The sequence below is a fragment of the Parasteatoda tepidariorum genome, chromosome 11 (genome assembly GCF_982258835.1).
Source record: "Parasteatoda tepidariorum strain Cologne lab strain chromosome 11, Ptep-v5.0, whole genome shotgun sequence".
Taxonomy (NCBI): domain Eukaryota; kingdom Metazoa; phylum Arthropoda; class Arachnida; order Araneae; family Theridiidae; genus Parasteatoda; species Parasteatoda tepidariorum.
In genome coordinates, this window is record NC_141765.1 from 10,181,874 (window position 1) to 10,209,297 (window position 27,424).

Below are 27,424 nucleotides of genomic sequence, written 5' to 3' on the forward strand. Positions count from 1 at the left end.
AACATTTTATAAAAAAATTTGACCAAATATATTTTTATGTCTCATCAAATTTGATAAACACAAAGAAAATCAGTAATGTTTAAATAGCAAAAGTATAATTTCTAGCCTAATTCATGCATTCAGTAATTTTGTCCCTATAAAAGCATGTTTGTATTCATATGGAAAAAAAATTAATAAGAAAAAATAATGCTAAGTAGAAAGAAAAAAATCCTGCACCTAACATCCAAAACAGCAGAAATTATATGAAAATTATTAAACACTTATGCACAGGCTCAATTTTTCTTCAATAAAATAAGAGAAGTACAAAATAATTTCATTATATTTTAATTTGAAAACAAATTTATAAAGGTACTTAATTCATTATGTTACAATATAAAATAAGCTTTTTTGAAGTACCTGAAAACATTTTGTATGCAGAATAAGCTATTGACTGATTCTTATTGTTTAAGTCTAATATTACTCTTTATAGATGACAGTTGAATACAAATTTACAGAGCAATATGTAATGAATTACCACCATCCTTTAAGCTTTTTCAAAAGAGATCTTTTCAAGGACTTTAATACTTGTTAGGGAAGAAGATGAGATAACATAAAACTCCAAGAAATATTTCAGTGGGTTTTATTTAATATTTCACAGATGCAGTATAAAAAATCTTTTCTAGTTAAAACACAATTTTCAATGTTCTAAAGCTTCAGAAATCCTGGTTTTCTTAAGTTTTACTTTTTCTCTTAAGTTTTTCTCATATGTTGTTAAAAAGATGTTAATAGTCCTGAATTTTATCCTAAAAATTATATCAAGTTTCCATACCTTACTTATTTTTGAATACTGTTTGATAATTTCACACTTAGGTACAAAACAATGTTCATGCACATTTTCAAACTAATACAAATACATGCTCAACTTTGAAATTGCTGTGTTGAATAAAAAGAATTGCTATATAAAGATCATTACATGAAGCACATCAAGTGAGTATATTAACAACAAATCTATTAACACATACATGAACAAATATATTTCAACATCAATAAATATTTTGATAATCTCCCTAATTGCTGATGGATATTAAGTTATTAGATTTTGTGGCACCTCACACTTTTAAAACTAATGTAAATATATGAAAAAGTGATAGATATTTGTGAGTTATTGCATCAGTTTATTTCATGGATAGTGACAAATATAATACCCAATATGACAAAGTTTTTTAAAGAAATTAGTATCATATTACAATTAATTGCAGTTAATTTTATACATGACACTATGCAATCAGGTATTAATTTGACTTGGCATGCAAAGTATTTGCTATTCTATAATTGAAATACATATTTTTGGTATTTCAAACTAAATTAAGCTTATACAGTTAACATATGTATATAAAGGATATATTGTGCAATTTATAATATAGTATGTTGAAGATAAAAAAGAAAGAAAAAAAATACCTCGCAAACAAAGTTGCAAGATACATAAATTTTGAAATAATCTTTAACACCCACAAAATAAAGTTAGATAATACACACTTCAGTCTTGCACCTTGCCTTGAATCTCATATAAAACTAACAGAAAATGTACAAACATCAAAAAATAAAAGTGGGTGTAACAGCATAAAATGTGTTTATGAGGATTATAAAAATAGTAAAATTATTTTATAAGCAAACTTCAAAAATTTTGTGATACTTAAATATTAGTCATATTTTTAAGAAATACAGCCATCGAAACAGCAATCTATCACAGACATCAGCAAATTTAAAACACCAGGACTACTACTACATAAACAGTAAGAAACACTTCAGACTCTAAAGCAATAACAAAATATTTTTGCAAACTTCCCATAAAAGTTCAAACATCAAACTCTATTCAGCTACATATAATTGTTCATCAGAGAAATAACAGAAATTATTTGCTACCTAAAGAGTAAGAAAACGAAGACATTTTGAATCCAGGGATAAAAGCAAATATTGACATAGATTTAGCAAGTCTCTATTTTTTTTTTCTTTGCACTTGGCACTAAAAGCAGTAACATAAAGCTATTTAACATGGATGCTCTATCATAGAATATAATGCAACGGGAAAGTACTTAATGTGTGTCTGCCACTGAGAAGTGAGCTGAAAAAATTTCACACCACTCCATTCAACTCCATCTATAGTTACTTTGAGAGGTGTTTGTAAGGTCCGGCAAGAGCATATAAGCCTATGAATACCTTCCACTTGCTGATAACGGTTGTCTAGCTCTTTTTCTTTTTCCTTTTTCTTACCAAGCCTCATAATCTTCTGTTTCTTTTCTTTGGTAACATAGGTAAGAGTAAGAGATGATGATCCAGGTTCAACAGGGCTACTAGTACGTGATACATGCAAATTTCGAAAGGTGGTTTTCAAGCTCAATTTTGAAGATTCTGTTTTTTTATTTGCCTCCCCTTTTTGTGGCATAATCCAATAATCAAGTTGAAGATCCATTGTTTCTCCAAATGCAGACATCACAGCAGATCCAGAAGTATTTCCTAAAAATGCACTTGAAATACTTGGAGAACTTGGAGGAGTTGTACTTTCTCGCGGTCCTTTTTCAGTTATTGTACATGGTGGAGAATTGCCTGGGACTGTTAAATTTGCAGTTAATTCTTCAGAATCAACAGATGTAGTTTGGGTCACACTTTCCATTATACCAATTTTAACATCAGTGACAAAGGGAATAAAAACTTGAGATGATTCTTCGTCAGAACTTTTTTCTTTATAAGTGACCATAGCTTCAGCTATTGCCATTTGCCACAAATAAGAGGCATTGTTGATAAAATGCATGATTCGATTAACAGTTAATTCAATTTCAGGTGTCGAAGAAGTTTCACTACAATGATCCAACAGATCTTTCCAAGAAGAATCCATAAACACATTAGAATATGCATTATCAATACTACTTAATGATTTTGACACTGTGCTTGATGATAAAGGAATAAGGCAAAATTTTACATAAGCTTGCCATTCTGATGGTTTCGTAGAAAAATGTTCAACATACAAGCGTAAAACAGAACTAAAAAAACTATCATGTCCCAAAATACCAATTTTTATTGTTTGTGGTGCTCGTGAATTACAATTACAAAACTTCTGGATCTTGTTCATTAAGCAAGAAAATGAAGCTCGTAAATCAGAATTTGATAAGATAGTAATGACATTTTCATTTCTATCAATTAATTGAACAGCCAAACAGTTACCAACAACGTCAATTGCATTAACAACAATTACATGATCAGGAATTGAATCATCAGTAGGAAATATTTTAGCTAATTGTTCAAGGACAGTTTTCTGAGGACTGCATTCTGAATCTTTCGATGCAGATTTTTCATAAGTCAATTTTTCACGGCCTTCTTTCGCATTTGATGTTCGTTTATCTTTGGATGAGCTTTTTTCTCTTGCAAATAATTTAGCCTTCTTATCTTTTTCTAAGCCTGAAGGAGAAAAAGTTTTTTTTTCTTCCATTGTTAATGACTTTGGTGGACTTGCAGTTTGACTAGTATCAGTATTTTCTTGATCAGTGCCCGATTCATGATTATCATCAGTTTTCTTAGAGCTATCGTCACTAATCATAGGCATGTTGTTTTTATCAATAGCAGTCAAAGTTCCTGATGAAAAAAATGGCCGTAAACTAGGTTTTGGTGTAGAAGAAATACTGATGTCATCAACATCGGGACCACTATCACTCATACTTTCTAGTTCATCAATGAGATCTTCAAATTCTTGTGGATTCTGAGAAATAAGCTCTTGTTCAAGCTCTTCTTGATATTGTTCAGAATCAGATACCTCAGCTTCAGGTATTCTGAATTTTTTAAGTAAGGCAATGATTTTCTGCTTTATATTTCTTTCTGCAGGATCAGGACGATCTACATTCTGGAAAAGTTTAGGATTCATCGATTTTCGCAAATGAGAATGGTTTAATGAATCTACTGCAGCTCCAGAATCTTCAACAACAGGTTCACTGTCACAACCATCTTCATTCGATGTATATTCTTCTTCTTCATCTGAAAAATTATCAACTTCAACAGTTCTTTCCATCCCTCGTAATGACTTTTGCCTATCTATTTCTTCATGATCGACTGGCTGACTAGAAATTGCATACATTAATACTTTTGCAATAACTTCACTTTTTTCTTTATTGTTTGAGTGCAATTCTAATTCTTTATCCATAGGCCTTTGAAGAACTTCAGCCATGTTAATAATCCCACAAGCAAGAGTTTTAAAGCCTAGAATTGCTCGATTCTTATACCGTTTCCTTCGTTGAAGCATTATTTGAAGATTATTTCCACAACGCTTTAAAAAATGTGGATATTGCAAAGAAAATGTTAAATCTAGCTCAGTATCAATAAGGCCATTATTCAGAGCTAAAATTTCATTAGAGCGCAAAATTCGTTTAGAGCTTTGCATTTTTACTGCTATAGTGACAGAGTTCATTTCACCAACAACAGGCTTTAAAAGTACAAGCCGTGTCAAATTTAAAGTACACAGTCTGGGAATACAGTTAGGTGGGGTGCGATCAACTTCCCAGGCAGCAAACAATTTCATTGGCACAGGTTTCCCCCAAACATTTGAGGGCTTGCTTGGTTTCTCTGCCATGTTATTGCGACTAATTTTGAAATTTGATTTGAAAAGCAATTATTAACAGTTTTACCTACACATATACTTTATGTTTTCAATTAGATAAATATTATGCAACATTGAATACTGATTGGGATATAATATCCCAGTGGCGTTCATTGTTTAAAGTGAAATAATAGAAATTTTGATCAACTTCCATGAAATTAACTGCTTCACAGGAACCTAGAAAAAAACATAGCCTAATAAAAATTAAAAAATATCATAATTTAACATATTTCAAAATGAATTTGCACAAAAGAGTCATAAAACTTTTTAAATAACAGCACAGTTAAAAAAAAATTAAACAATAAAATTAGGTGCTTTAAGAAGAAGTTTCGTGGGACTTAAATAATACAGTGAATACCCAATATGTAGTGAAGATAGAAATAAAGAAAAAAATATTAATTTTTGGAAAGCACCTTGCAGAAGGAAAAAAATCCTCATATGGAAAAAACTAAAATGCTGGATAGTTTCCTTCAAAAATCTTTGATTCACCATATAACAAAGATGATGGTTAATTTAAAAAAAATTTGACTATTTCTTTATTTTAATGCTTGTTTGAGTTGGAATAAAAATTACAAACAAAATATCACAGATGAGAATAAGGAAGTGTTGAACCTTCAACAAATTTTGACTTTTTACACTTTTATGCAAAATATATTAATTCAAATAACTCAGAAATTTTGCGAGAAATACATTTTTGTCAATGAATAATATCATACACTTCAGCAAATAAAAAAAAATTCAAGAAAGAAAAATTGGTCCAGGGTACAACATTGTGTTATACCTTGGTTACAGCTTAATTAGTGCAGAGGATATTTTATGTTACGACATCCAACACAACATACTTAGTCTAAAGAAACATATATATTTTTTTAACAGATTTGGATTCTTGACCTTTTTGAGAGGTTATATGATAATGGAGAAGCTTCTTAAACTTAAGAAAACCGATTTTTTTTTTTTAAAAAAACAGACTTGCAACTAAAGTGATATTCTGTATGTTGAGACTAAAGAAATATATCTTATATATATATATTTCGTTCCTTCCAGTCAAGCAACTACAATAGAATAATTCTATATATAATTAAAATTAAAGTTTAGTAAAAAAAATAATTAAGGAAAGTGTTTCTTGGGATATCATATACCATCAAGCACATTACCAGACCACACATTAAATTTTTAGTAGCACTCAGCTACATCTGAAATATCATTTAAATTCTGCAGCAAGTAAAATATGCATTTTCACCAATACCCAATAAAATTTAACTCTTATATCAACTGGCATATGATATACATTGGAATGCAGCTTTCTCTGAGCCAAGAGAAAATTATTTTACTAAGTTTTTCAAAAAAAGTTAAAAAATTCCTTTTTAAATCTCTCTAATATGTTAAACAATACAAATTAGTTAGAATCAATTATTTATAATTATAGTAAATTTATGGATAGTAAATAAAGTTTTGGATTTCTTGAAATTTTAATTTTGCGGCTAGATAAGTAATCAAATTGCCACGGTAATTAAGTGTGGCAATTAATACAGCGACAACTGCACAGGATTCACTAAAACTTGCGCTTTTAAGAAAAAACAGAGCACCATGGGTTTTTTCAATGGTAAAAAAATAATTTCATCCAGTGATTAGTAGGGGTTTTCAAATATAGTCTACAAGCATATTAATATACTAAATATAAGAATAAGATATAGTACAGTAAATAACCATTTATACGGTATCCAGAAAACCTGGAAAAAATCTGCTCAGTTTTCCCGCCATTTTGAACTAGAATGATTAAGAAAAAAAGCGGAAATTGGACACCTCCTTAAGTTGAGTAGAGGAAAATGTGGGGGAAGGGGGGATTTTTCTCCCCATTTGTCCAGAGAAACTTCATTTCTTCTGTGACCTTGAAGATCTTTAGCTCAAGAGGGGGCAGGGAATGGACAAATGTTTTATTTTTTTCCTGTGCCTCCAAAAGAATCATTGTTTATTTGGTAAGCTGCCGTCAATCAAATTTAAGGAAATGGCAGGCTGATTTTGTTTTCTCGTTGATTCACGAGGGGGCGGGGGAAATGTATTGCACACGCCTATCAGTGTACAGAAGATGAAAGAGATATGAAAAATATATCCCCATACTTTACTAAGAAAAAAAAATGGAAATAAGAAAACAATTATAATACGGTTATTTTTTATTAAATAATATAGTAGGAATAATAGTTAAGCTGAATTTAATCATTTAAAAAATAATCAGAATTTTGAAATCATAGTTTAGTAAATTATTAACATAATTGGCTGTGCCAGTGAGAGGGAAATACAAAAACCATCAAACTAGCATTAAATTATTCCAAATATAATTATGAAACATCCGTTAGAATCCAAAATTGAGACGTTAGTTTTGTTTGTTTTTTTAAACTCATAATTTAAAAAAGTGGATTAAATAAGAAAAAAATTAGGAGCATTTAATTAAAAACGCGACAAAGCTTTGCCACGCCTTATAAGAACATGACATTTTAAAAAATAAAAACCAAATAAAAAAATTAATTTGTATTAATCTTTTTCTAAACTCTGATCTCATTAAATTTAGAATATGGAATGAAAATTCGGAAATGAACAATGATAACTTCTGGAAGTAAAATGACAGATTCGTAAGCCCTGGGAATAGTCAGGAAAAACGAGATTTGAAAAAAAGACAGTGAATTGTCAAAAAAAAATTGAAAAATTTTTTGCTATTTTTTCATTTAAATATATAAAAAAATTCACCCGGGCTGCCTGACCCCAAACCTTGTTTATGCAACCAGACATAATCTGCACCCCTGGAGTTAACAACCCAAATAAATTATATGCAATAAGTGTAACTGTGTATGCATATAACACATATTTTATATTTTAGGCAATTAATGTAATATAATTTAGCAAAAATTTTAAATGTGTACTTTTTTCACACATTTAGTTCATTTATATTAAATTTTGTCTGTAAAAATGTAATTACTGATATGTTTTAATTCATATAATTTTGCACAAAAAGTTACAAAGTTAAATATATAAATAATAAGCAGATAATTTCAAAGAACAATTTGACTTGATAATTGCAAAGAAAATTGTTTGGATAGTTTTTTTTTTTTTTCATGTGAGCCAAATCTGAAAATATCTGCTGAATTTTTCTGTGCTGGGCTCACCTAGACAAACCATAGACAATAGAGTAAGTACTGTATATTTGTTGTAATAACTCATACAAAATAAAGAAGGTAGGCTTAAAAGTAAGTGGTTGTTAGTCTATTTGCAAGTAAAAAATTAAATTTGACTCCAAAAAAATTTCACCCAATCATTTTTGATGCCTAACTTTTAAAATAACTTTGTTCTTGGTTGAGCTATATTATGGTCAGGAAGTTACAAGACGTCACAAGCTCCCAGTATTAGCAGGTACCTGGACAGGAAGTTATTGGCATAACACAGGGGTCGGCAACCTTAGAAATGAAAGAGCCTAAAGTTACAATTTTACAGAATTTCCCCATTTTTAAAGAGCCAATAAAATTTCTTGATTTAATATTATAGTATTTTCTTCCATATATTTGATTTTTCATTAAAAAAACGGTTTTAAATACGGAATAATATTTAATCTTTATTTTTAAAATACACTAATAAATTTTTTAAAATTTAGTTTCATTTAATTTTTTAATCACTTTTTAATTACGTTTTTGGGGGAGATAAGAATACTTGGGTCATTAAAATTTGATGAAAACTGTAAATTATCTTACTAATTCTTGTCAGATTTTCAACAGAAAACGCAATTTTTTATTAAATGTGCAACAGAACGCAATCTTACCAGATAGATTTTATAATAATTCTTTAAATTTTTTATAGCAATTCCGCATTAATAATCATCTATATTATATAGTTAATATTAATTTTATATTATATCAGAATTTTGTCACAATTTTCTTTTTTCAAGAAATGTGTACCATCGATTCTTGTTATTGTTAAAAAAAAAAAATTTAACACCGAATTATTAAGCATTAAAATTAATTAAAAAATTTTTTGTCAGAGCAACCATTAAATCGTCTTATGATAAAGTGCTAGAAATGATGGTCGCGTACTTTTTATATTTATTGTAAAAAATTTCAAAATTTATAGAGCCTTGAGCTTTCCAACTAAAATAGCTTAACATTTTTTTTTAAAAATAAGTTAATAAAAGTTACTGAAAGTAACGATCTTCTATTATTTTAAATATCTTTTAAACACAAAATTACAACATTAATGTATTTGATAATATAATTTAATAATATGCAGGCTATTCGGAATGACCGCTCTTAAGAAATTTTGTTCCAAGTGAACGTAAAAAAGAACATATAGAGGTTGCGAGTTAGAATTTTGACAATCGAACATTCGAAAACAAACAAATCACTGTTGAGGAAGGCGAGTGTAAAAAGGCATCAAAACACTTATGATTAACGATTTTTTACCTAATTAAATAACTTTATAAATTAAAAACTTTAAAATTCACCTGGCAAACAAAAAGATCAAATATTATTATAAAGACTATTATCAATATATTGAATTAGATATTTTTTAAATTCATATGCTTATTTTTTCCCTTTTAAATTTTCATTTACTACATCCACTGAAGTAGATTTTTATCCTTATTATTGACAAGGTTTATAAAAATAACTTTTCTTCATATAATAAATCGTCTTTTCATAACATCATGTTTTACATTGTAGTATTATTCTTAATCGATAATGAATCGATTAAGTAAGATGATTATAAATCATTTCTTGTATGTTGATGGCAACAGTCTGGATGAAAAATAGAACAGCTATGGTGAATAAATATTGCTAACCTTCTGAATAAGTCTATCTTGTATTAAAGTGATAAAACAACACTTCAATGGTGACTATGCGGACGATTTGAATTGATATTAATTATATCCATCAAGAATTTTGTTTAGTTTAACTCTGATTTCAGTTTGAAAAAAAAAGTCTTGTGATGCCATTCAAACTTCTTTCGCCATGTCTGAGGTAAGTGCAGTACAAATACCAGTATATAACAGATCAGATCCTGCTCTTTGGTTTATTATGTGTGAAAGCACATTTAGATTGGCATCTCCCAAACCTATAGCAGAATCTATAACCAATTATAATTATTGTTTCTCAATTACCGCCAGAGATTGCATCGATTATTCGAGGTATTTTAATGAATCCTGATGCTACAGATCCTTACAATAATTTAAAAACAGAAGTAATTGTTAAATCAAGTGAATCATCGCAACAAGAAATTCGCCAACTTTTGTCTGGTGAAGAGCTGGGTAATAGGAAGCCTTCGAACTATTAAAGATTATGAAACGTCATGCAGAAACATTAAAAGTCCCTGAAAAGCTTATGTTAGAATTATTTTTGCAGCGTTTGCCGACATCAGTCCAAATGATTTTAGCAGCCGTTTCAGATTTAACTTTAGAAAAAGCAGCCGACATTTCCGATAAGATAATAGAAGTCACGCCAGTTCCCATGGAAACCCACTCTATAACTGAAAACGATTCAAATTCAATGGAAGAGAAATTATTTCGCCAAATAAAAAAATTTATGAAAGAATTGATAAGCTTGAAATTTCACACTCTCGTTCTCCTAATCGCAGAAACAGAAGTAATAGTGTTAAAAAACGAGATTCATCTGTTTGCTGGTACCATCGCTATTTTGGAAACAAATGTAAACCAGGAAAATGCGTTGCGGCATGTAAGTTTCGGGAAAACGGAGTTGGCGAAGAATAGACACAACCTGTTCTTTGCCACAAACATTGCATCGCCGGGTCATTCGAGACCGGACAACAAACTTGTCTTTTCTGGTCAATACTGTATCCGACGTGTCCATTCTCCCGGCAAATTATATTCAAAAAAGAAATAATCCTCTGCAAACAGTTTTTGCTGCTAATTCTACACCAATTAATGTTTAGGGACAAAAAACACTTTCTTTAGATTTTGGATTAAGACGAATTTTTTCTTGGTCATTTTTTATTGCTTATATTACGATGCCAATTTTAGGTGCCGATTTCCTTCACTCTTTTGTTTTAGTGCCTGATCTACGCAATAAATGTCTAGAGATTTGAGAACTAAATTTAAAACAAAAGGTCATGTTATGGAAAAAAATTTGCATTGAGTTAAAACAATATCAGGTGATTCCGTGATTCATTCACTTTTAGCAGAATTTCCCTCAATTACTAAATTACCGGATCCCAATCAACCCGTAAAGCATAACACCCTTCATTTTATAAATACGGTAGGTCCTCCAGTAGTAGCAAAACCTCGCAGATTAGCTCCAGATAGACTAAAAATTGCAAAATCAGAATTTTAAAAAATGATAGAGTTAGGGCACGTAAGACCATCTAGAAGTAACTATGCATCCCCACTTCACATGGTCCCAAAAAAGGGAACACTGGAGTGGAGGCCAGTTGGTGATTTTAGGGCACTAAATGCACAAACGGTGAAGGAAAAATATCCTATTCCTTGTGTAGCTGATTTCACATCTGAACTGCATGGCGCCAAAATTTTCAGTCACTTTGACTTAGTAAAGGCCTATCACCAGATTCCAATTAACCCTGATGACATTCATAAAACGGCCATTTGTACACCTTTTGGACTATTCGAAAGTACACGCACGCAGTTCGGACTCTGCAACACAGCAGCTACATTCCAAAGATTTATTGACGAAGTCACTAGAGATTTACCTAATATTTATGCATTTGTCGACGACATATTAATCGCGTCTAAAAATCATAATGAACATATACAAAACCTTAAGAATTTATTTGCAAGATTAGAACAATATGGTCTTTGTATCAATGTCGAAAAATGTACATTCACTAAAAATTCTTTAAATTTCTTAGGCTTTAAATTAACAGAATTAGGAATCGAACCTCTACCGCATCGCGTACAATGCATATTAGAATTCCCTCAACCTTCCAATTTAACACAGCTTCGCAGATTTGCAGGCATGTTAAATTTCTATCACAGATTCATCCCAAAAGCCGCCGATATCAGTAATCCTTTAATAAAATTTTAGAAAGAAATAAAAACAAAAAGAAAAATCATTCTAAGGTCAAAATTGAGCCATTAAAATGGAATGATAACGCAGTAAAATCCTTCTTAAAGGCAAAGGAAGCAATCGCACAGGCAACCCTCTTAAAACACCCTATTCCTGGTGCAAAATTAAGTTTAAGGGTTGAGGCATCGGATTTTGCAATAGGGGTTTCATTAATGCAACTTTCAGAAGGGAAATGGGAGCCTTTAGCTTTTGACTCGATGAAATTAAATAATTCTCAAAAAAAAATGGTCAACCTATGACCACAAGTTATTTTCTATTTATTCGGCAATAAAAAAATTCAAACACATGTTAGAGGGTAGAGAAATTCAAATATATACTGATCAAAAACTACTAATCTATGCATTGAAACAAAATCCGGATAAATGTTCCCCTAGACAACTACGCCATTTAGATTTCATATCTCAATATTCAACTGACCTTAGACATGTACAGGGATCCAAAAATATAGTAGCTGACACACTTTCGCGTATAGAATTAAATTCAATTACTAAATCGAATTTTCTAAAATTTTCACGATCTGGCGAAGGCTCAACAAACTGATCCAGAAATCCAAGATTTTCTTCAAAATAAAAATTCTTCTCTTCATCTTGAACTCAAACCATGTCAAAATACAGATACTGACTTAATATGTGACATTTCAAATGGTTCTCCACGTCCATTCATTCCGGCAACATTTCGAAGACAAATTTTCGAACACTTGCATGGCATATCACATCCTGGTATTACAGCTACTACTAAGCTCATCTGTGCCAGATATGTTTAGCCAAATATGAAGAAAAACATAAAAGAGTGGGTGAAATGCTGTGAACCTTGTCAGCATTCTAAAATTCAAAGACACACTAAAGCTCCTCTAGGAACATTCAGTTTACCTGATGCTCGATTTCAACAAATACACATCGACATTGTAGGCTTGTTACCTTCATCTGATGGTTACAGCTACTTATTAACAATGATTGATAGATTTTCAAGATGGCCAGAAGCCATACCGATTGTGGACATGCAAGCCAAAACCATCTGTCGGGCAATTTTCCACACTTGGATATCTCGATTCAGGTGCCCTTCGATAATTACAACAGATCAAGGTTCTCAGGTGCGATCATCTTTATATCATGAGTTTTCCGGAATGTTGGGTACAAACCGAATTCAAACAACAGCATACCATCCCATTTCAAATGGCATTGTGCAAAGATTTCACCGCCACTTAAAATCATCTATAAAAGTGCATGAAAACTCACAGTGGATAGAAGTACTTCCAGTAGTCCTTTTAGGAATCCGTACTGCAGTAAAGGAGGACATCAACGCATCGTGTGCCGAACTGGTATACGGAACAACTCTTCAACTTCTAAGCGACATGCTAGAAACATCCATTATTCCACCATGTGATGACATTTTTGTTGATCGTCTTAGAAACACCATGCGTGAATTGAATCCAATTGCAACATCTGCGCATGAACGAACTACATTTTATGTTAATCCCTCACTAAGCACTTGTTCTCACGTATTTTTAAGAGAAGGGGTGATAGTGAGTCCAAGTTAAAATTCCGGAAAATTTCTTGAGTAAAAAAATTTTAAAAAAACGGTTTAAATTGAAAAATTAGAAAAAAATTTAAACAAGGTTTTTTTTTCCCTTTTTCTTAATATTTCTTAATTTACTTAAAATATAATTAAAACTTTACACAAACCTATACCATTTGCACATACCTATGATGACCTGGAGAAGTAATTAAAATTTACAAATGTCTTTCTTTCTTGAGTTTATGATTATAACAACTATTTACTGATAAAAAAAATGAATATTAATCATGAATATAAGCTTATAAAGTATATCTCTGACTCTCCCTTACGAACAAACAAAATAAACTGTGTAAAAGTTCCACCTTTGAAAATTTGATTTCCGGAAATCCGGATTTTTTCTGGAGCACAATCAGCCTTGTAAGAGTTGTGTAAAACCTACCTTATGTCAACCCTATACAGGTCCATATAAGGTTTTGAAACGGTCAGCTAAAAACCTTACAATTCAACTAAATGGTAGGCAATCTACTGTGCCCATAGACCGTGTAAAGCCAGCATATTTGATTCCTACTACAGAAGGTTGAATCAAACTTACAGGTTGTAAAACCTGGAATTTCCAAATCCTTGCATACAGAAAAAAATCATTTTCCCAAGGAACCCGACAAAATTGTGACTAGGTCTGGAAGACACGTACACTTTCCAGCAAAACTGGCAACTTATGTGTGTTATTAACATTATAACCAAGCACGTAGGTATAGTTTTTTCATGGGGGGTGTTTTGTGATTGAGGAATTTATTATCTAGATGTAATTTAATTAAACCAATTACCTACATACAAGTAAACTCTTTTTGGTTTTGATAAAATAATCGAATACAGAAGTTTTCACTGTAAACTTCATTTAAATGCTAAAAATCACAAGCAGTGATCTAAATGAAGATCAAAATAAAGACAAGCCATAAACGTCGTTGATCGCTTCCCTTCGATTGGGAGAAAAGCGAAATTCAAATAAAAAGAGCATTAAAACAAAACCACCGTTATTGTCTAAAATTCATCTGTTTACCGCAAATTATAATGCGTTTAAGCAGATAAAATAATATATAAAAAAATGAATTCTTTACGAAGTAGAATATATGGATCAGTTTCAGAAAATACGACACATAGGATTTTTTTTTTAACCCTTTGGATTGAAATACTATATTTTTTTTTAAAAAAAAAAACTCGTTTATTAAAATAACTCTTATTAATACCTTATAGAGAGCAGTGTACAATAAGCAAGCATTTAGCAGTTTCCAATTATTCCTTGGCATTCAAGTGCCAGAAAAATTACAATTTATAATTTTATAGCTTTTACTTCCATGTTCCATTTCATTTTTAGTTAGTATTTGTGTTATTAATCACAAGACTTTATTAAACAGCTCAGATTGAATAATATAGTTATTAGTATCATATTAATTATTTATAATTATAGTAGTATTATATTAATTATAGTATATTAATTATTAAGAGACTGCAGGAAAATGACAATGTGTAAAATCATTCCAAAAAGCTAATAATAATGGTGTTAAATAAACTTTAAAAAAAAATTGTTATTTTATTCTATGATATCAGATTTCAATGGCAGTTATATTAAACTGTCGCACTTAACGAAAATTACTCATAGATATATAGTACACTCGCAGAAGTCGGTAAATGAATATATCTTCACACAAATTTTTCTTTTTGTTTATTTCAATAATATCCTGTTAAACTACATTATTAAGTAGAAGGTGTAAAACTTTAATAATGTAACAAAAAATTATTAATAAATACAAAAGATATACAACACAAGAAAAAAAAATTCGTTACAAAGCCTCATAATATTTCGTAAATAAATATTGAATGAAAAAAATCCATGTTTCGTAAGATCACGGACTATAAAATTTGGATTTCGATAGAGTGGCCGCGGGCATTTCAACATTTAAGGAATTACTAATCACACTAAATTAAATTTAAATATCAGAGAAACAATTAATTCTTTTAAATTTATTGACTTTAAAAAAAGTTTTCGTTACTTAATCAGTATAATGCATTATGTGTTTAAAGCAATTTCTACTTAAAATTTATTTTTAAAGAGAAATAAATGTTACCCCTTACATTTTTAATAATCTTAAAATATTTTGCTAAACAAAGATTTTTTTTCATTAGTTTGTGTTGACGATAAATCATAATTAAGGTGTTGAATACTACAAGTCAAAACATAAAATATCTTCAAACTCTTCAATTTGGAATTAAACAAATTGGAATTAAAGTATTATTTGTAATATAGTTTACTCTTTTGTTAAACTTCATTTCTTTTTATATTCAGTGTCAGACTTAATTTAGTGCAGCGCAATTATCGCAAATTTTATTTGCTTACACTGTTTACACAAGATTATGGTTAACAAATAAAAATTTTGAGATCATTTATGAAAAATTAAATGAAGTTGCAATGATAAATTTTTCATATCTGTTTTGTGATTCGTTTTTAAGTGATCTGAATTTTAATAAAATTTTCCTAAGTTAAACATAAAATTACTCATTTGATTCATTTAAAATTAAAGAAAACCATATGCATAATTTTTATTTTTTGAATGCACAATTTTTATTTTTTGAATGCATAATTTTTATTTTTTATTTAGTTCAGAGCATGTTGTCACAATCTTTAATATACGGAAAATTTATGAATTACGTTGAATTTATTATTACGAAAAATTTATTATTGGTTATTAATTTTTTTCATTACAGATTAAAAACTGTTCGATACTATTCTGATATTTTAATTTAAACTGATATTATTTATTAAGTGAATGTAAAGGTTTCCTGTTAATCTGTTACGCTTGGATAAAATATTCATTATTTACAAAATTTCAGTTGGCGTATATTTTTTTTAAAGATTTCTTCACAAGGTCTATGCATATAATAGCTAATGAAAACGGGGTCTCGACTCTGCTATAAATATATACGAAATTATGTAGACAAAAAAAAAACTATTTTAGCTGATTCAAATCATTCTTAGAAAGCACTGAATTTTTTTTTTAATTAACAATTTCAGTAATTTTTATGATAATTTAAAGGTTTGTTGACATTTGTTTTAATTTTATAAAACTGTTACATACATCGCCACTTTTGATTATGCAATGAAGTATTATCGTTAAAAATTTGTCAAGATCATAAGTAACTTACCTTGCAATAAGATCCCGAAAAAAGAAAGTTAGTAATAGAAAGTTTTTTCAATTTTCTAAAAAATAGTTAAACTTTAAGTTACACTTACACATTTATACTAAGATAGTTTGAATGATTAAATGCTCTCAGCTATTCATTTATGAAATTTTTGTGTTTTAATATAAAATTAAGTGTAATATAGATATTTCAATTCTGATTGAATTATAATAAAGTTGTTTCAATTTTCAGTATAGAATTTCAAATATTTTTAAGTCAGATTTCATAATCATAAAATGAGAACAAAAATTGAGAATTATAAATAAAATTATGCATGAATAATCAAATTTACTAAATAGATCTATTTGTTGTACAGTTTAAATGTTACGTATATGCGAAATATAAAAGCATTATAAATGTTACAGATATGCGGAAAGCTTGATTTAATACAAGTATTTGCTTACCTCCAATATTTTTGATTCAAGTTCTTTTTATAGCCAATAAAATATCACGTTTTATTTACAGGAACAGAATTACACAATACAAATTAAAAATTAACGGATGAAATTAACAAATAAAAATTTATCAGAAAGAAAATATGGAAAGAAATTTTAAATGAAATGCTACATTAAACAAAAAGAAAAATCTGAAACTAAGCGCTTTTAGGATGAGTGTCTAAGACAAAGTTCCCAGACAGAATGACCGAAAAAATTGCCAAGGAAGTTTTATGTCCTGAAAAGGTTAACATGTATATGCAGTCCTAGAAATCGAAGAGAATTCTTTGTTTGAGGCATGCATTTTATGACCGTAAATAGGATATGTGTATAGCCGATATTTTAAAAAGTAGATGAGATAAGATAGGACTCATTGGAAGAAACGAAGAACATTTTCCCTTAGAGTAATATGAGCTGGGCTGGCTACTTTTCTGAGGGGAGAAGCTTTGTGGGTGGTAAATCAATGAGGAAAGGGATGCTATCTAATTTAATCACTGAAGAAAAGCGTTTATTGCTCTTTTGATGAATGGGTAGCAAAGAGGCAGAAGTGATTATTTTATTTCTGTTACAGACTAATAAAAGCCTCAAAATAAAATGACATGAGAATTCTCCATTTTTTTTTCCAGTAAATAAAATATTTAAACATTTTCTAAAATTAAGGAAAAATTATTTATAGTATTAAAAAAAAAGGAAAATTGCCTTGTACAATGGGGGGTGTTTGAACACCCTGAACACCCCCCTTACCTACGTCCCTGATTATAACTGAGCAAGGTTGTTTAGTATAAAATATTATTTATCAATGATGTAAATAGTGTAATATTCAAATTTTATGTGAAATATTATGTCGTTTCAGAGTAAAATTCTCTGTCACTGGGGGGATACTCTGAAGCATTATTCTTAATCGATAATGGATCGATTAAGCAAGATTATTATAAATCATTTCTTGTATGTTGGATGGCAACAGTCTGGATGAAAAATAGAACAGCTATGGTGAATAAATATTGCTAACCTTCTGAATAAGTATCTTGTATTAAAGTGATAAAATAACACTTCAACATAATAATTGCCTGTGATACACATCAAAGGCTTTAAAAAATGTCGATAAAAATTAAATAAGTATTTATTCATTGAACTGAAACATTAAACTGAAAAATTATCAGACATCAATTATGACTTGAGAATTTTTTTTTTTAAATCTTAATCTAAGTATGATTGTTTTTAATGCATTTCAAGTATTATATGCATATTTATTTAATTTTGGAAATTTTACTTACGAATTATTTATTTTTAATGCTTATTATTAAAATTTTATTTTTCATTTTTTTTAATAATTTTATTCATTTTTATTATTTGTGTTATAATTTACATTATTATTACTAAAAGAACTGTAACTAAAATCTTGAATAGGGATACAGAAATAATTTTTTTCCTTTTCCTTTTTTTTTTTTTTTTTCTTTAGAAAAAAAATTAACAAGTTTTGGAAGTACAGATAACTTTTTTCACGCATTCTTGCCTTAAATAATTTGTAAAATGCTAAATTTTTATCCAAATATTTTTTTATATGAAAATAACACAATATAAATAATAAATAAAACTTTTTAAAAAATTTAACTATGTATTCAAACATTAAAGGATGATAAATCATAAATAAATATTTGTAAAAATTATATTTTGTAAATACCTAAAGCTGTTTTATCAAAGAATGTTTAAGTCTTTTTTTAAAATATAAAAAAAAAATGAACCTTACTATAAAGAATAAAAAAATGAAGCAAATAAATAAGGCGTTATTTCCTTTATACATCACTTTACACACTATTTTACTTAATAACCTTAAATCACAAAATATTTTTTTTTTCTAGTTAAGGCAGTTAAAGTACAATTTTGTTTAATATTTATTTTGTTAATTATTCTGCCTTTTTAATACAAAACTATGAATTGAATTTTTACATTATTACAAAAATATTAAGTTTCTTTTTACCAATAATTAACTTAGCTCAAACAAATGGAAAACTGTTAACTTAAGTCTAAAAGATAATATAAAAAACATTAAATACATACGAAATACATCAACATAGTTACAAAAATGCTAAAAAAAATTATTTAACAAAAAAAAACTGAAGCTCTATTTTTAAGCACATCACTTTTTCAATAAAATAAGCATTAGTACAGTTTTGTTTATAAAGGATAGCAGTTTGAACTTATCATAAAAACAAATGCTATGAACAAATATAGAAGAATATAGAACGTGAGAAAAAAGCATTTTTAGCTAACCACTTTTAAAATACCCTGGATTTTTCAAGTTGACAGAAATCTCCGGGGTTTTGTCTGCTGCTTGGTCAGAGTCGTTGGCACCATCCTTTTCTTGCGCCTTTTCATAGTGTTGGTAACAGCATGCTCAAACAGACTTGCCACTTTTCTGAGTGAATACTCGGAATGAGACACCCCTCTACCCCCCAACCACATTGACGACGGGCCTGAACGTAGCGGTTTGTAATTAACGATTATAAAAATAGAAAGCTTTTGAGAAATTAGGTACTTAATATATTTTCTTATTTTTAAGGGTTTTGATAACAAATTATTAATTTTTCATATGGAACTGGAGTGTCGCAACTTTACATCATAAGAGCCACCTGTGGCTTGCGAGTTACAGGTTGCCGATCCCTGGCATAACATCACATGCTTGAGTTTCTGGGCTCCTCCTAATCAGAGGATTTTGACTATGATACCAATTATTTTTCATTTCATTTGATTCATCTTGCAATTTAAAAATTATACATTATTCATATTCCCACAATTTAAAATTGGCACATTGTGATTCATATCCACGCTATTTAATAATCACACATAGCAATTAAAAAGCCCAGTGTTTTCATGACAGAAAAAAAAATGGGAGAGAATTTCTCGCTTTCTCAAAAACAGGGTGAGATTTCTAAAAATTAAAAAAACAAATAAAAATTATTTCTTTAATTATAATAAATTTTTAACATCTTCTAATTTCTAAACCATTGAATATTTTTATTGCATCATCATATGGAAAATTTTCTACATCTACTTTTTCATCAGCTATTCTCATTATGTTGCTCAAATGCTAATCAGTCAAATCTGTTACGATATTTTGTTTTAATTTGGTTTTGGGTGCTAAATGACAGATGCTGAACTATTCGGAATCACTAATTAAATTTGTAGCATTGTGCACGCACCTTCCTATCCTCTACATCTGCCAGTATAGGCTTTTCAATTATTTCTGTTATAGTATAGTGAAGTTCGTTGAAGTTATTTCCATGTTCATACTTCTTGTTAGGTCTTCCAGCATAGTTTTCACAGACTTCAACTTTTACAAATTGCTGTAAATTGTCGGTGAGGGAGTTCGGTAATTCATTTACAGCTAAAAATGGAGCTAACTTTAAACAACTTATTATAAAGGACTCATGTTTTTTTTTCTCAACACTTGTCGTAGCTGTTTTTATGTCTTTTTCAAAATGGCGGATTTTATTAAAATTTGTGCAAGACGAAATTTTTTCCAAAATTCAAGAGATTCACGCATTTTGAAATTGATTAATAGAGTGCGCGAACTTCTCGCGTTAATCATTTTTTAATGCGAGAAAAGAAAAAAATATGCGAGATTCTCGCGCTGTAGTGAAAACACTGAGACCACACATACTCATGTTAAAAAATTACACAACACAATTTGTATTCCTGTGAATTAAAAATCACACATCACGCAATTTAATAACCACATATCCCAATTCGTGTTCATGCTATTTAAAAATAAATGATTAAATGAAGGCAAAGTTAGCTGAGCTGACTGAGGCTGAAAATAGTTTAACTGAAGAAGAAAATGGTGCCCATTGTTTGCTCGGAGAGGATCATGAAAGATTAAAACTTGTCATTTCAAAAAGTGGAAGGGCACAAAAGTTGCTCGAATGATGGCTTATGCTGCAAATGAAAGTATAATTACCGTGTTTAAAAAAATTGTAACTATTCGCCATGAAAATAATTATTAATCACCATAAAACCAAATATTACTTATCCAAGTTTCAATGTTTTAATTTGACTTTTAAAATAATGAATGTATTTAGAAATAGAAAGTTCATTATATTCTAATTATGCACTTTTCCCTTTATCAAATAAATGTTAGAAGTTAATATGAATTGTTTTATTTCTCAAGTGGGGGGGGAGTAAATTTTTAATTTTTATTGAATAGATTTGCTTGATTTGATACATAGAGAAGTCAATTATTTAAAGTCAGCATCCTTAAATTTAGAGGAAATTTTGTTCCTAAATTTTATTTTTTGGACATCCAGCCCTGACTTGGGTGTTGTTTATGTATTTTTAAAAAAATATATAAGTTTAGGCGTGATTTTCAGAATATTCTTATTTAGAAAAAGTTATTTAGTACTATGATAAAAAAAGATAAATATTGTGGATAAAAATATAATTTTAAAATTACTCCTAGCAGAACAGCATTGGCAATTAAGAAAAAATATTTAGGTGACATTGACGTCTGTCACATTCTAATTTCTAACCCTGGTTAGTAGGAATGTAAAAAATATTATCCAATTAATTAAAATGGATGTGAATTATTGACATAAAATAATCTTCATTTTGTTTAGTACCAAGAAATTTATATTTTAAAAAAATAAATAATATAAAAACATTTTAAAAAAGAAAGAGTAACCTAATTGTGTAAAACCAAATATAATTAAAACAATTACTCACTTTAAAAAAAATGGTTTTCTCCGAGCTTTTTTCCAATTTCTTAACAAATTTATGATAATACTTTAAATGCTTCACTTCATAATATAATTTTTCTTCAAATTTAACATCTGAAACAGACGCAAGTTCCTAAAAAATCTAAAACATTACCTATCATCAATTTCATGATTTTTAATCATTTTTTTTATAGTGATGATTATTTACAAAATGCGAAGATGGAAATAGTTTGTGCGTCCCTCCTCCAATAAAATGCAAGAATATCACCCATAATATTAGAATAAAAAATTATTACATGTTCAACTAAAAAAAAAATTATAGTTTTTTTCTATGTAAACATAGGGCTTTCGTTACTTTAAATTAGTAACATATATGCAGAAAGATATTTGAGCTAGAGAGCTGTGTTGCAGATAGCTCAAAAAATTTCTGCCACGGGGGTCAAGTTCTTGCACTGGTTATAAAATGTTTACAAAAAGTAACAGATAAACATTATTTATAAAAATGTTTGAGAAATGTTTGTTACCTTTGAGAAAGTAATTACTTAATAGGTATTTCTCATAGAAAATGCATAAATAGCAGTCAAGAGAAAAGAGATAAAATCTTAACATGAGGTAATCCAGATTGAAGGAGTTTATGTAAAGTAAGACTTTATGCAATATATAGTTGTTGTTTTTTTCAAGTTTACAATTAAATAAATTAATTAAGCTAATCGAATATTTTATACAAAATTTTATTTATAATTTATTTCAAATAGGAAAACCTTTGAACATGATTAGAGCTTTAAAAAACCTGGGCAGTGTTTAGATCAACAGTTCGCAAATAGTGTTACATGTCATCCTAGGGTTCCGTGAAAGAGTTAAAGAGGTTCCGTGAGTTAGTACTTTTTATAACCATGATGAGTTTTGAAACCTCTGATTATATTTAGATACAACCTATAATTCATAATTTATTTAACCTTTTGGTTGCCTTTATGAAATTATTTCAAATGAAATAGAAATGGCATTTTTTAAAAGAAATATATTTCTAATAACAGTATATTGAATAAATTATGAAAAAAATGATTATTATATAAAATATTGTATAAGAATTTCGTATTGCACTTTCCAAATCAAAATAAAATAATTAAATTCTTTAATAAAGACATGTTTCCTATTTCCTTAAAAACCATTTTCAATGTTTATAGCAGTTCTTTCCAGTTTTCATTTTGAAGTAAATCATAACTCGGCTTATTTTATTCATTTTCAGCTTATGTAAATACACCAAAAACAAATTTATTGCTTGATTAAATATAGCACAAGGACAGCAAATTTAACTATCGGACATAAAAAGTAATTTAAGATTATTAGTTTTATAACTATTAAAATTATTCATTCCTCTAATTAAATATTTAAAATATAGTCTTTTATAGATTATAACATTCACTATTACCTTAATAAACTTCATTTACAAAATCAGAGTTCTGCAAAAAGGTTGATTATTTAGGCTTCCACTGCCGAAAAAAAGTGGGTAACTGCTGGTTTTGATCATTAGGTTCAAGTCAGTATTCAGTCAGTAAATCACAAAGTTGGTTGCCTACTGCAAAAATATTCAACTTATCCTATTATTAATTTTTATATTTTACACTACAACATACAATTGTTAATCTTGATTATCAATTGGAAATGTCAGATTGAAAATTAGTAAGATGGCATTAAATAATTCAAATACATTTACTTCTCAATATCAACTATAGATATAAAATTGTTTAAAAATAATGCTAATGAATCCTAAATATAAGAATTTATGCTTCATTAACATTTTTATGAGTCCTGTTTAAAAAATATGCAACTGCTTTATCTTGTAAGCAGGATTGGCAGGTTTTTGACATGTGAAAGTTTTTGACGGTTTAAACCATGGTTTAAACCGTCACGTCAAAAACCTCACTGTCAAAAATGTCAAAAACCTATATTCATATGTGAAAGTTAATTAATACATAAAATTTATATATTTTTTATAAAGGATAGTGTTTCTAAATATGCTCTAGAAAAAATAAATTAAAAATTTTGAAGAAACACTTATATTTTGAATAGTAACCAAAATCTTGTACTTTTGAAAGCTCACATCTTTTGTAATATTATGTATTCATTTTCATGTGTTATTGAAAATCTGCAGTGATATTAAGAAATTTATTTATAACCAAATTTAGTGTATAGTACTGATTATACTAAAAATTAGACATTTTTAACGATAAACATTAGCAGTTTTGTACATTAGACATCTTTTAAAGAAAAATCTTTTTAATATTCTTTTAAATCTTCTTAATAATCTTTTTAACATAAGACAATACAAATTTAAGTGCTTTCTGTTAAAAACACAGAGTAGTTAGTGTCGATTTACAGTATATTCAGCCTATTCATTTACTATGCTGAAAATTTAGTTTATCCAAATACTTGTGAATTTCATTTTGCTGAATACTAAGTCTTGTTGAATATCTAAATATTCAGCTGTTGAATAATTACTTCTTGCTTTCAAGATATGCATTATTTGTATTCTTAATACAAGTGGGGAAAAAAATTAAGAGGTAAAAATTGTTTTAAAATGATAAGTGTAATAATTATAAATAAATATAATAAACAATATGAATTATATTTATAATTATTCACAAATATAACTACTTTTAAATTCAAATTAACATACTGGATAATAAAGATATTCGGTATAACATTAAAAAAAAATTTCATACACTTGTATCAAGTTTGTATTCAAACATAACTTGTAACTTCCTTATAAATATTAGTTATATGTTCTTTATATGTCAAAAATGCATAGTATCAACAAAAAAAAATTTTTTTTTCAAAATATAAATATTTAAAAAATTTTTGTGCAAAATTTTTCTGCACATGCATTTGAATATAAATTTCTGAGATTTTAAATCTGTTATTTTACCTTAATTTTAATTAAAAAATATTTTAAAACCTGCTGATTACCTATAGTATAATTAAATTTCAATGTAATGCATGGCAACTGTTGGTAGTTCTGAAGTTTATATATTTTCTTGGCAAACTTCAGTTTTTGACGGTTTAAACCAGTATTATACCCTTGTCATGTCAAAAACCACTTTTTGACGTCAAAAACCCAACCCTGCTTGTAAGAGATTTAATACTACTGCCGTATGAATGCTTTTGTTTTATTATTATTATGTTAGCAGCTTTTTGATATAATAATGCAACAAGAAAAATATTTGACAGATTCTTAAATTATAGTAAAACTATTTCTTTTCCCTTTTAATTCTTTATTTTAAATTGCCCAAAATCACTTTTAGATATTCTACGAAAAAAATTTGACAGATTCTTAAATTATAGAATAACTATTTCTTTCCCTTTTAATTCTTTATTTGAAATTGTCCAAAATTACTCAGATATTCTACGAACGCGATAAATTGCCATGAATAATCTGGAGCAGGCTTTTCTAATGTTTTTTTTTTTTTTAAATTTATACTTTGATTACGATAATCTACAAAATATGCGAGAGAGGTTAGCAATGGAATCAATTCATTGGTTTTACAATAAAATCCCTCTTTTTAGTAATTTTACAGTTATTTATAGAAAATATTACCATATTATGATAGATGTCGAAATATTCTCCATGTCTTAACAACTTCTAAGAAGTGGTCCGAAAAGAAACTAAACAACACATCACAGAAGGAGACCAACTCAAAGGATATAACTTGTAAAATTGTAGTCACCTCCGGCAAACCTCTACAAGTTTTTTTGTTTTTTTTTTAAATTAGCAAGTTTAAACTCAATTGGGCACCTTGGCAATAGTAGGTAAGAGTAACAAATATACAATATGGAAATATCCCTATTTATAAATTGTACAACCTTTTTTTACTGGAATATTTACTCTCATTTCTTTGATTTTCGGAACTTATTCCTTATCATGATCTGTTGCACCAACTACAACTGCCAAATGAATACAAAACAGGCAATTTTTTTTAAAGAAATATGTAGAGGTTTTCCAGAGGTAGCTACAAGTTATAACTTTCGAGCAACTATTCTAAAACAGATCACCATACAGATTTTTTTTTCATGTATAAAAAATTTTTTATTCTTTCAAAGTTGGTTGAAAAGAAAACGTTTTGTGTACAATACCATTTCTTACTGTAAAGATATTTGAACAAAAATACCCATAATACATAAGGATCCACATAAGGAAAACTTTATTTAATAGTGGTTGTAATTAGAGAATTTTATACTAAATGCAATTAAAAACAAAAGTTTCCATAACATCTAACATCTTTTTCTATCTATCCTAAATCAATTTAAAAATTTTAACAGTATTTTAAAAAAATATACACAAAATATTCAAATTTTCAGCATTCCCCCAAAGAAAAATTTAACTGAAAATGCACCGAAACACTGAAAATGCATTATAATGTTTCATGTGGACATTATAAATACTACGATTTAAACTTTCCAGACTATGTTTATTTTTAAATTGTTAGGTTGCAAAAGTTATTTGCAATGAAATTTGTCTATATTTTAACTGCATATCTAAAATCTAAATGCTTAATTGCGTTATTATCATATTCCCATTCAGTGGGTAGATACGAAACAGAATGCCTAAATTGTAAGTGAAGTTATTGTTGTAACCTACTTTTTTAATTAAATGGGAGTTACTTAAAATATTATCTTTGCTTATAATCAATAACCAACTGATGGTGGCTTATAAATAAAAGCTTTTATATTATGAATTGACTTCATATATTTTTTTAAAAAATTATATGGAGATTTATATAAATTTGTATATCAGAAAATTTTAAGTATTGACAGACTACCTTCTAATATTGCTGTTATAATAGCTCATCAAGACACTTTTTTAGATTAGTTATTTATGGAAAGTGAAAAAGTTGAAAGCTTATTTCCTTTCACTTTTATAAAAATTTTAAATACAGCTTTCTTTTTATTTTTGAATAACAGGTAAAAATACTCTTAATTTAGATTAATTTTCGGAAAATTTAATAGATAAACAAGTGTGCACACAAAATTAACAATTAAAATATTGTCGAGACCTTAAAATAAAAGTGTTCAAACTTGTCAATAATTCTGTACATAAGAAATTTAGGATGGGACTTTAAAAAAAGGTAAAAATACGTTCATTTATTATATTTTTTGAGGTATAAACAGACATCTTATTCAGTTCCTAAAACAAAATTACAATAGATAAATTAAATTAAATGGAACACCATAAAAAAATGCCTGATCTTCAATTTTTAAGTAAAACGTAATTTTGAAAATCACCAGACACATTCTGAAGCGCTATTTGTCAATCAATGTATTAGTAATTTATTATATCACTTATTAAAATAATTTTTTAAGAAATATTCCCAGTAAATTCTTATGGCAAAATGAGTGACAAGACTTTAAATAAATGGAGGATCTAGCATTTTTTTGTTTCTATAGAGCTTTTATCCCATTTATTCTGAAAATGTTAAAAGGAAAAATCACATTCATTTGAAAGATTAGATAATAACAGTTTTTAAAGATAAATACCTATGATTAGTTTGTTCTATGTTTATTGTAGGATTCGTAAGTGTCCTCAACATTATATAATAAATTTGTTCGTGATAGAGAAATAACCACCTGACATTCAAGCATTTGAAATTCTAAAAATATGTAAATATCATAGCTTATCCTTAGTGTTCATTAAAACGTAAATAATTTTTAATGATTCAGAAACTGAACAGCAAGAAAATCATCTGTAGGAAAGAGAACATTGACTCCTCTTCAACCGCCTCCCATAACATAACTACTAAACAAAACGCAATCATCAAAATTTCTGAAAGGTTAGAAAAC

At 28.3% G+C, this 27,424-nt stretch overlaps 1 protein-coding gene across 5 annotated transcripts; it reads right to left on the reverse strand.

Annotated features, from left to right (window-relative positions):
* Positions 1–311: 311 nt before the first annotated feature.
* Positions 312–27,424, reverse strand: KrT95D (phosphofurin acidic cluster sorting protein KrT95D). 5 transcript variants are annotated; one of them, XM_016056952.4, is made up of 4 exons: positions 27,122–27,413; positions 23,019–23,165; positions 21,597–21,731; positions 312–4,798 (listed from the first exon to the last, which is right to left on the reverse strand). In XM_016056952.4, exon 4 carries the CDS (start codon positions 4,592–4,594, stop codon positions 2,027–2,029), a length of 2,568 nt encoding a protein of 855 aa, XP_015912438.1. In that variant the 5' UTR covers positions 4,595–4,798; positions 21,597–21,731; positions 23,019–23,165; positions 27,122–27,413; the 3' UTR covers positions 312–2,026. The 5 variants fall into 5 exon arrangements, with proteins under 5 accessions (XP_015912438.1, XP_015912439.1, XP_042910229.1 ...); XM_016056953.4 differs by lacking the exon at positions 23,019–23,165 and having other exon boundaries at positions 27,122–27,386; XM_043054295.3 differs by lacking the exon at positions 21,597–21,731 and having other exon boundaries at positions 27,122–27,385.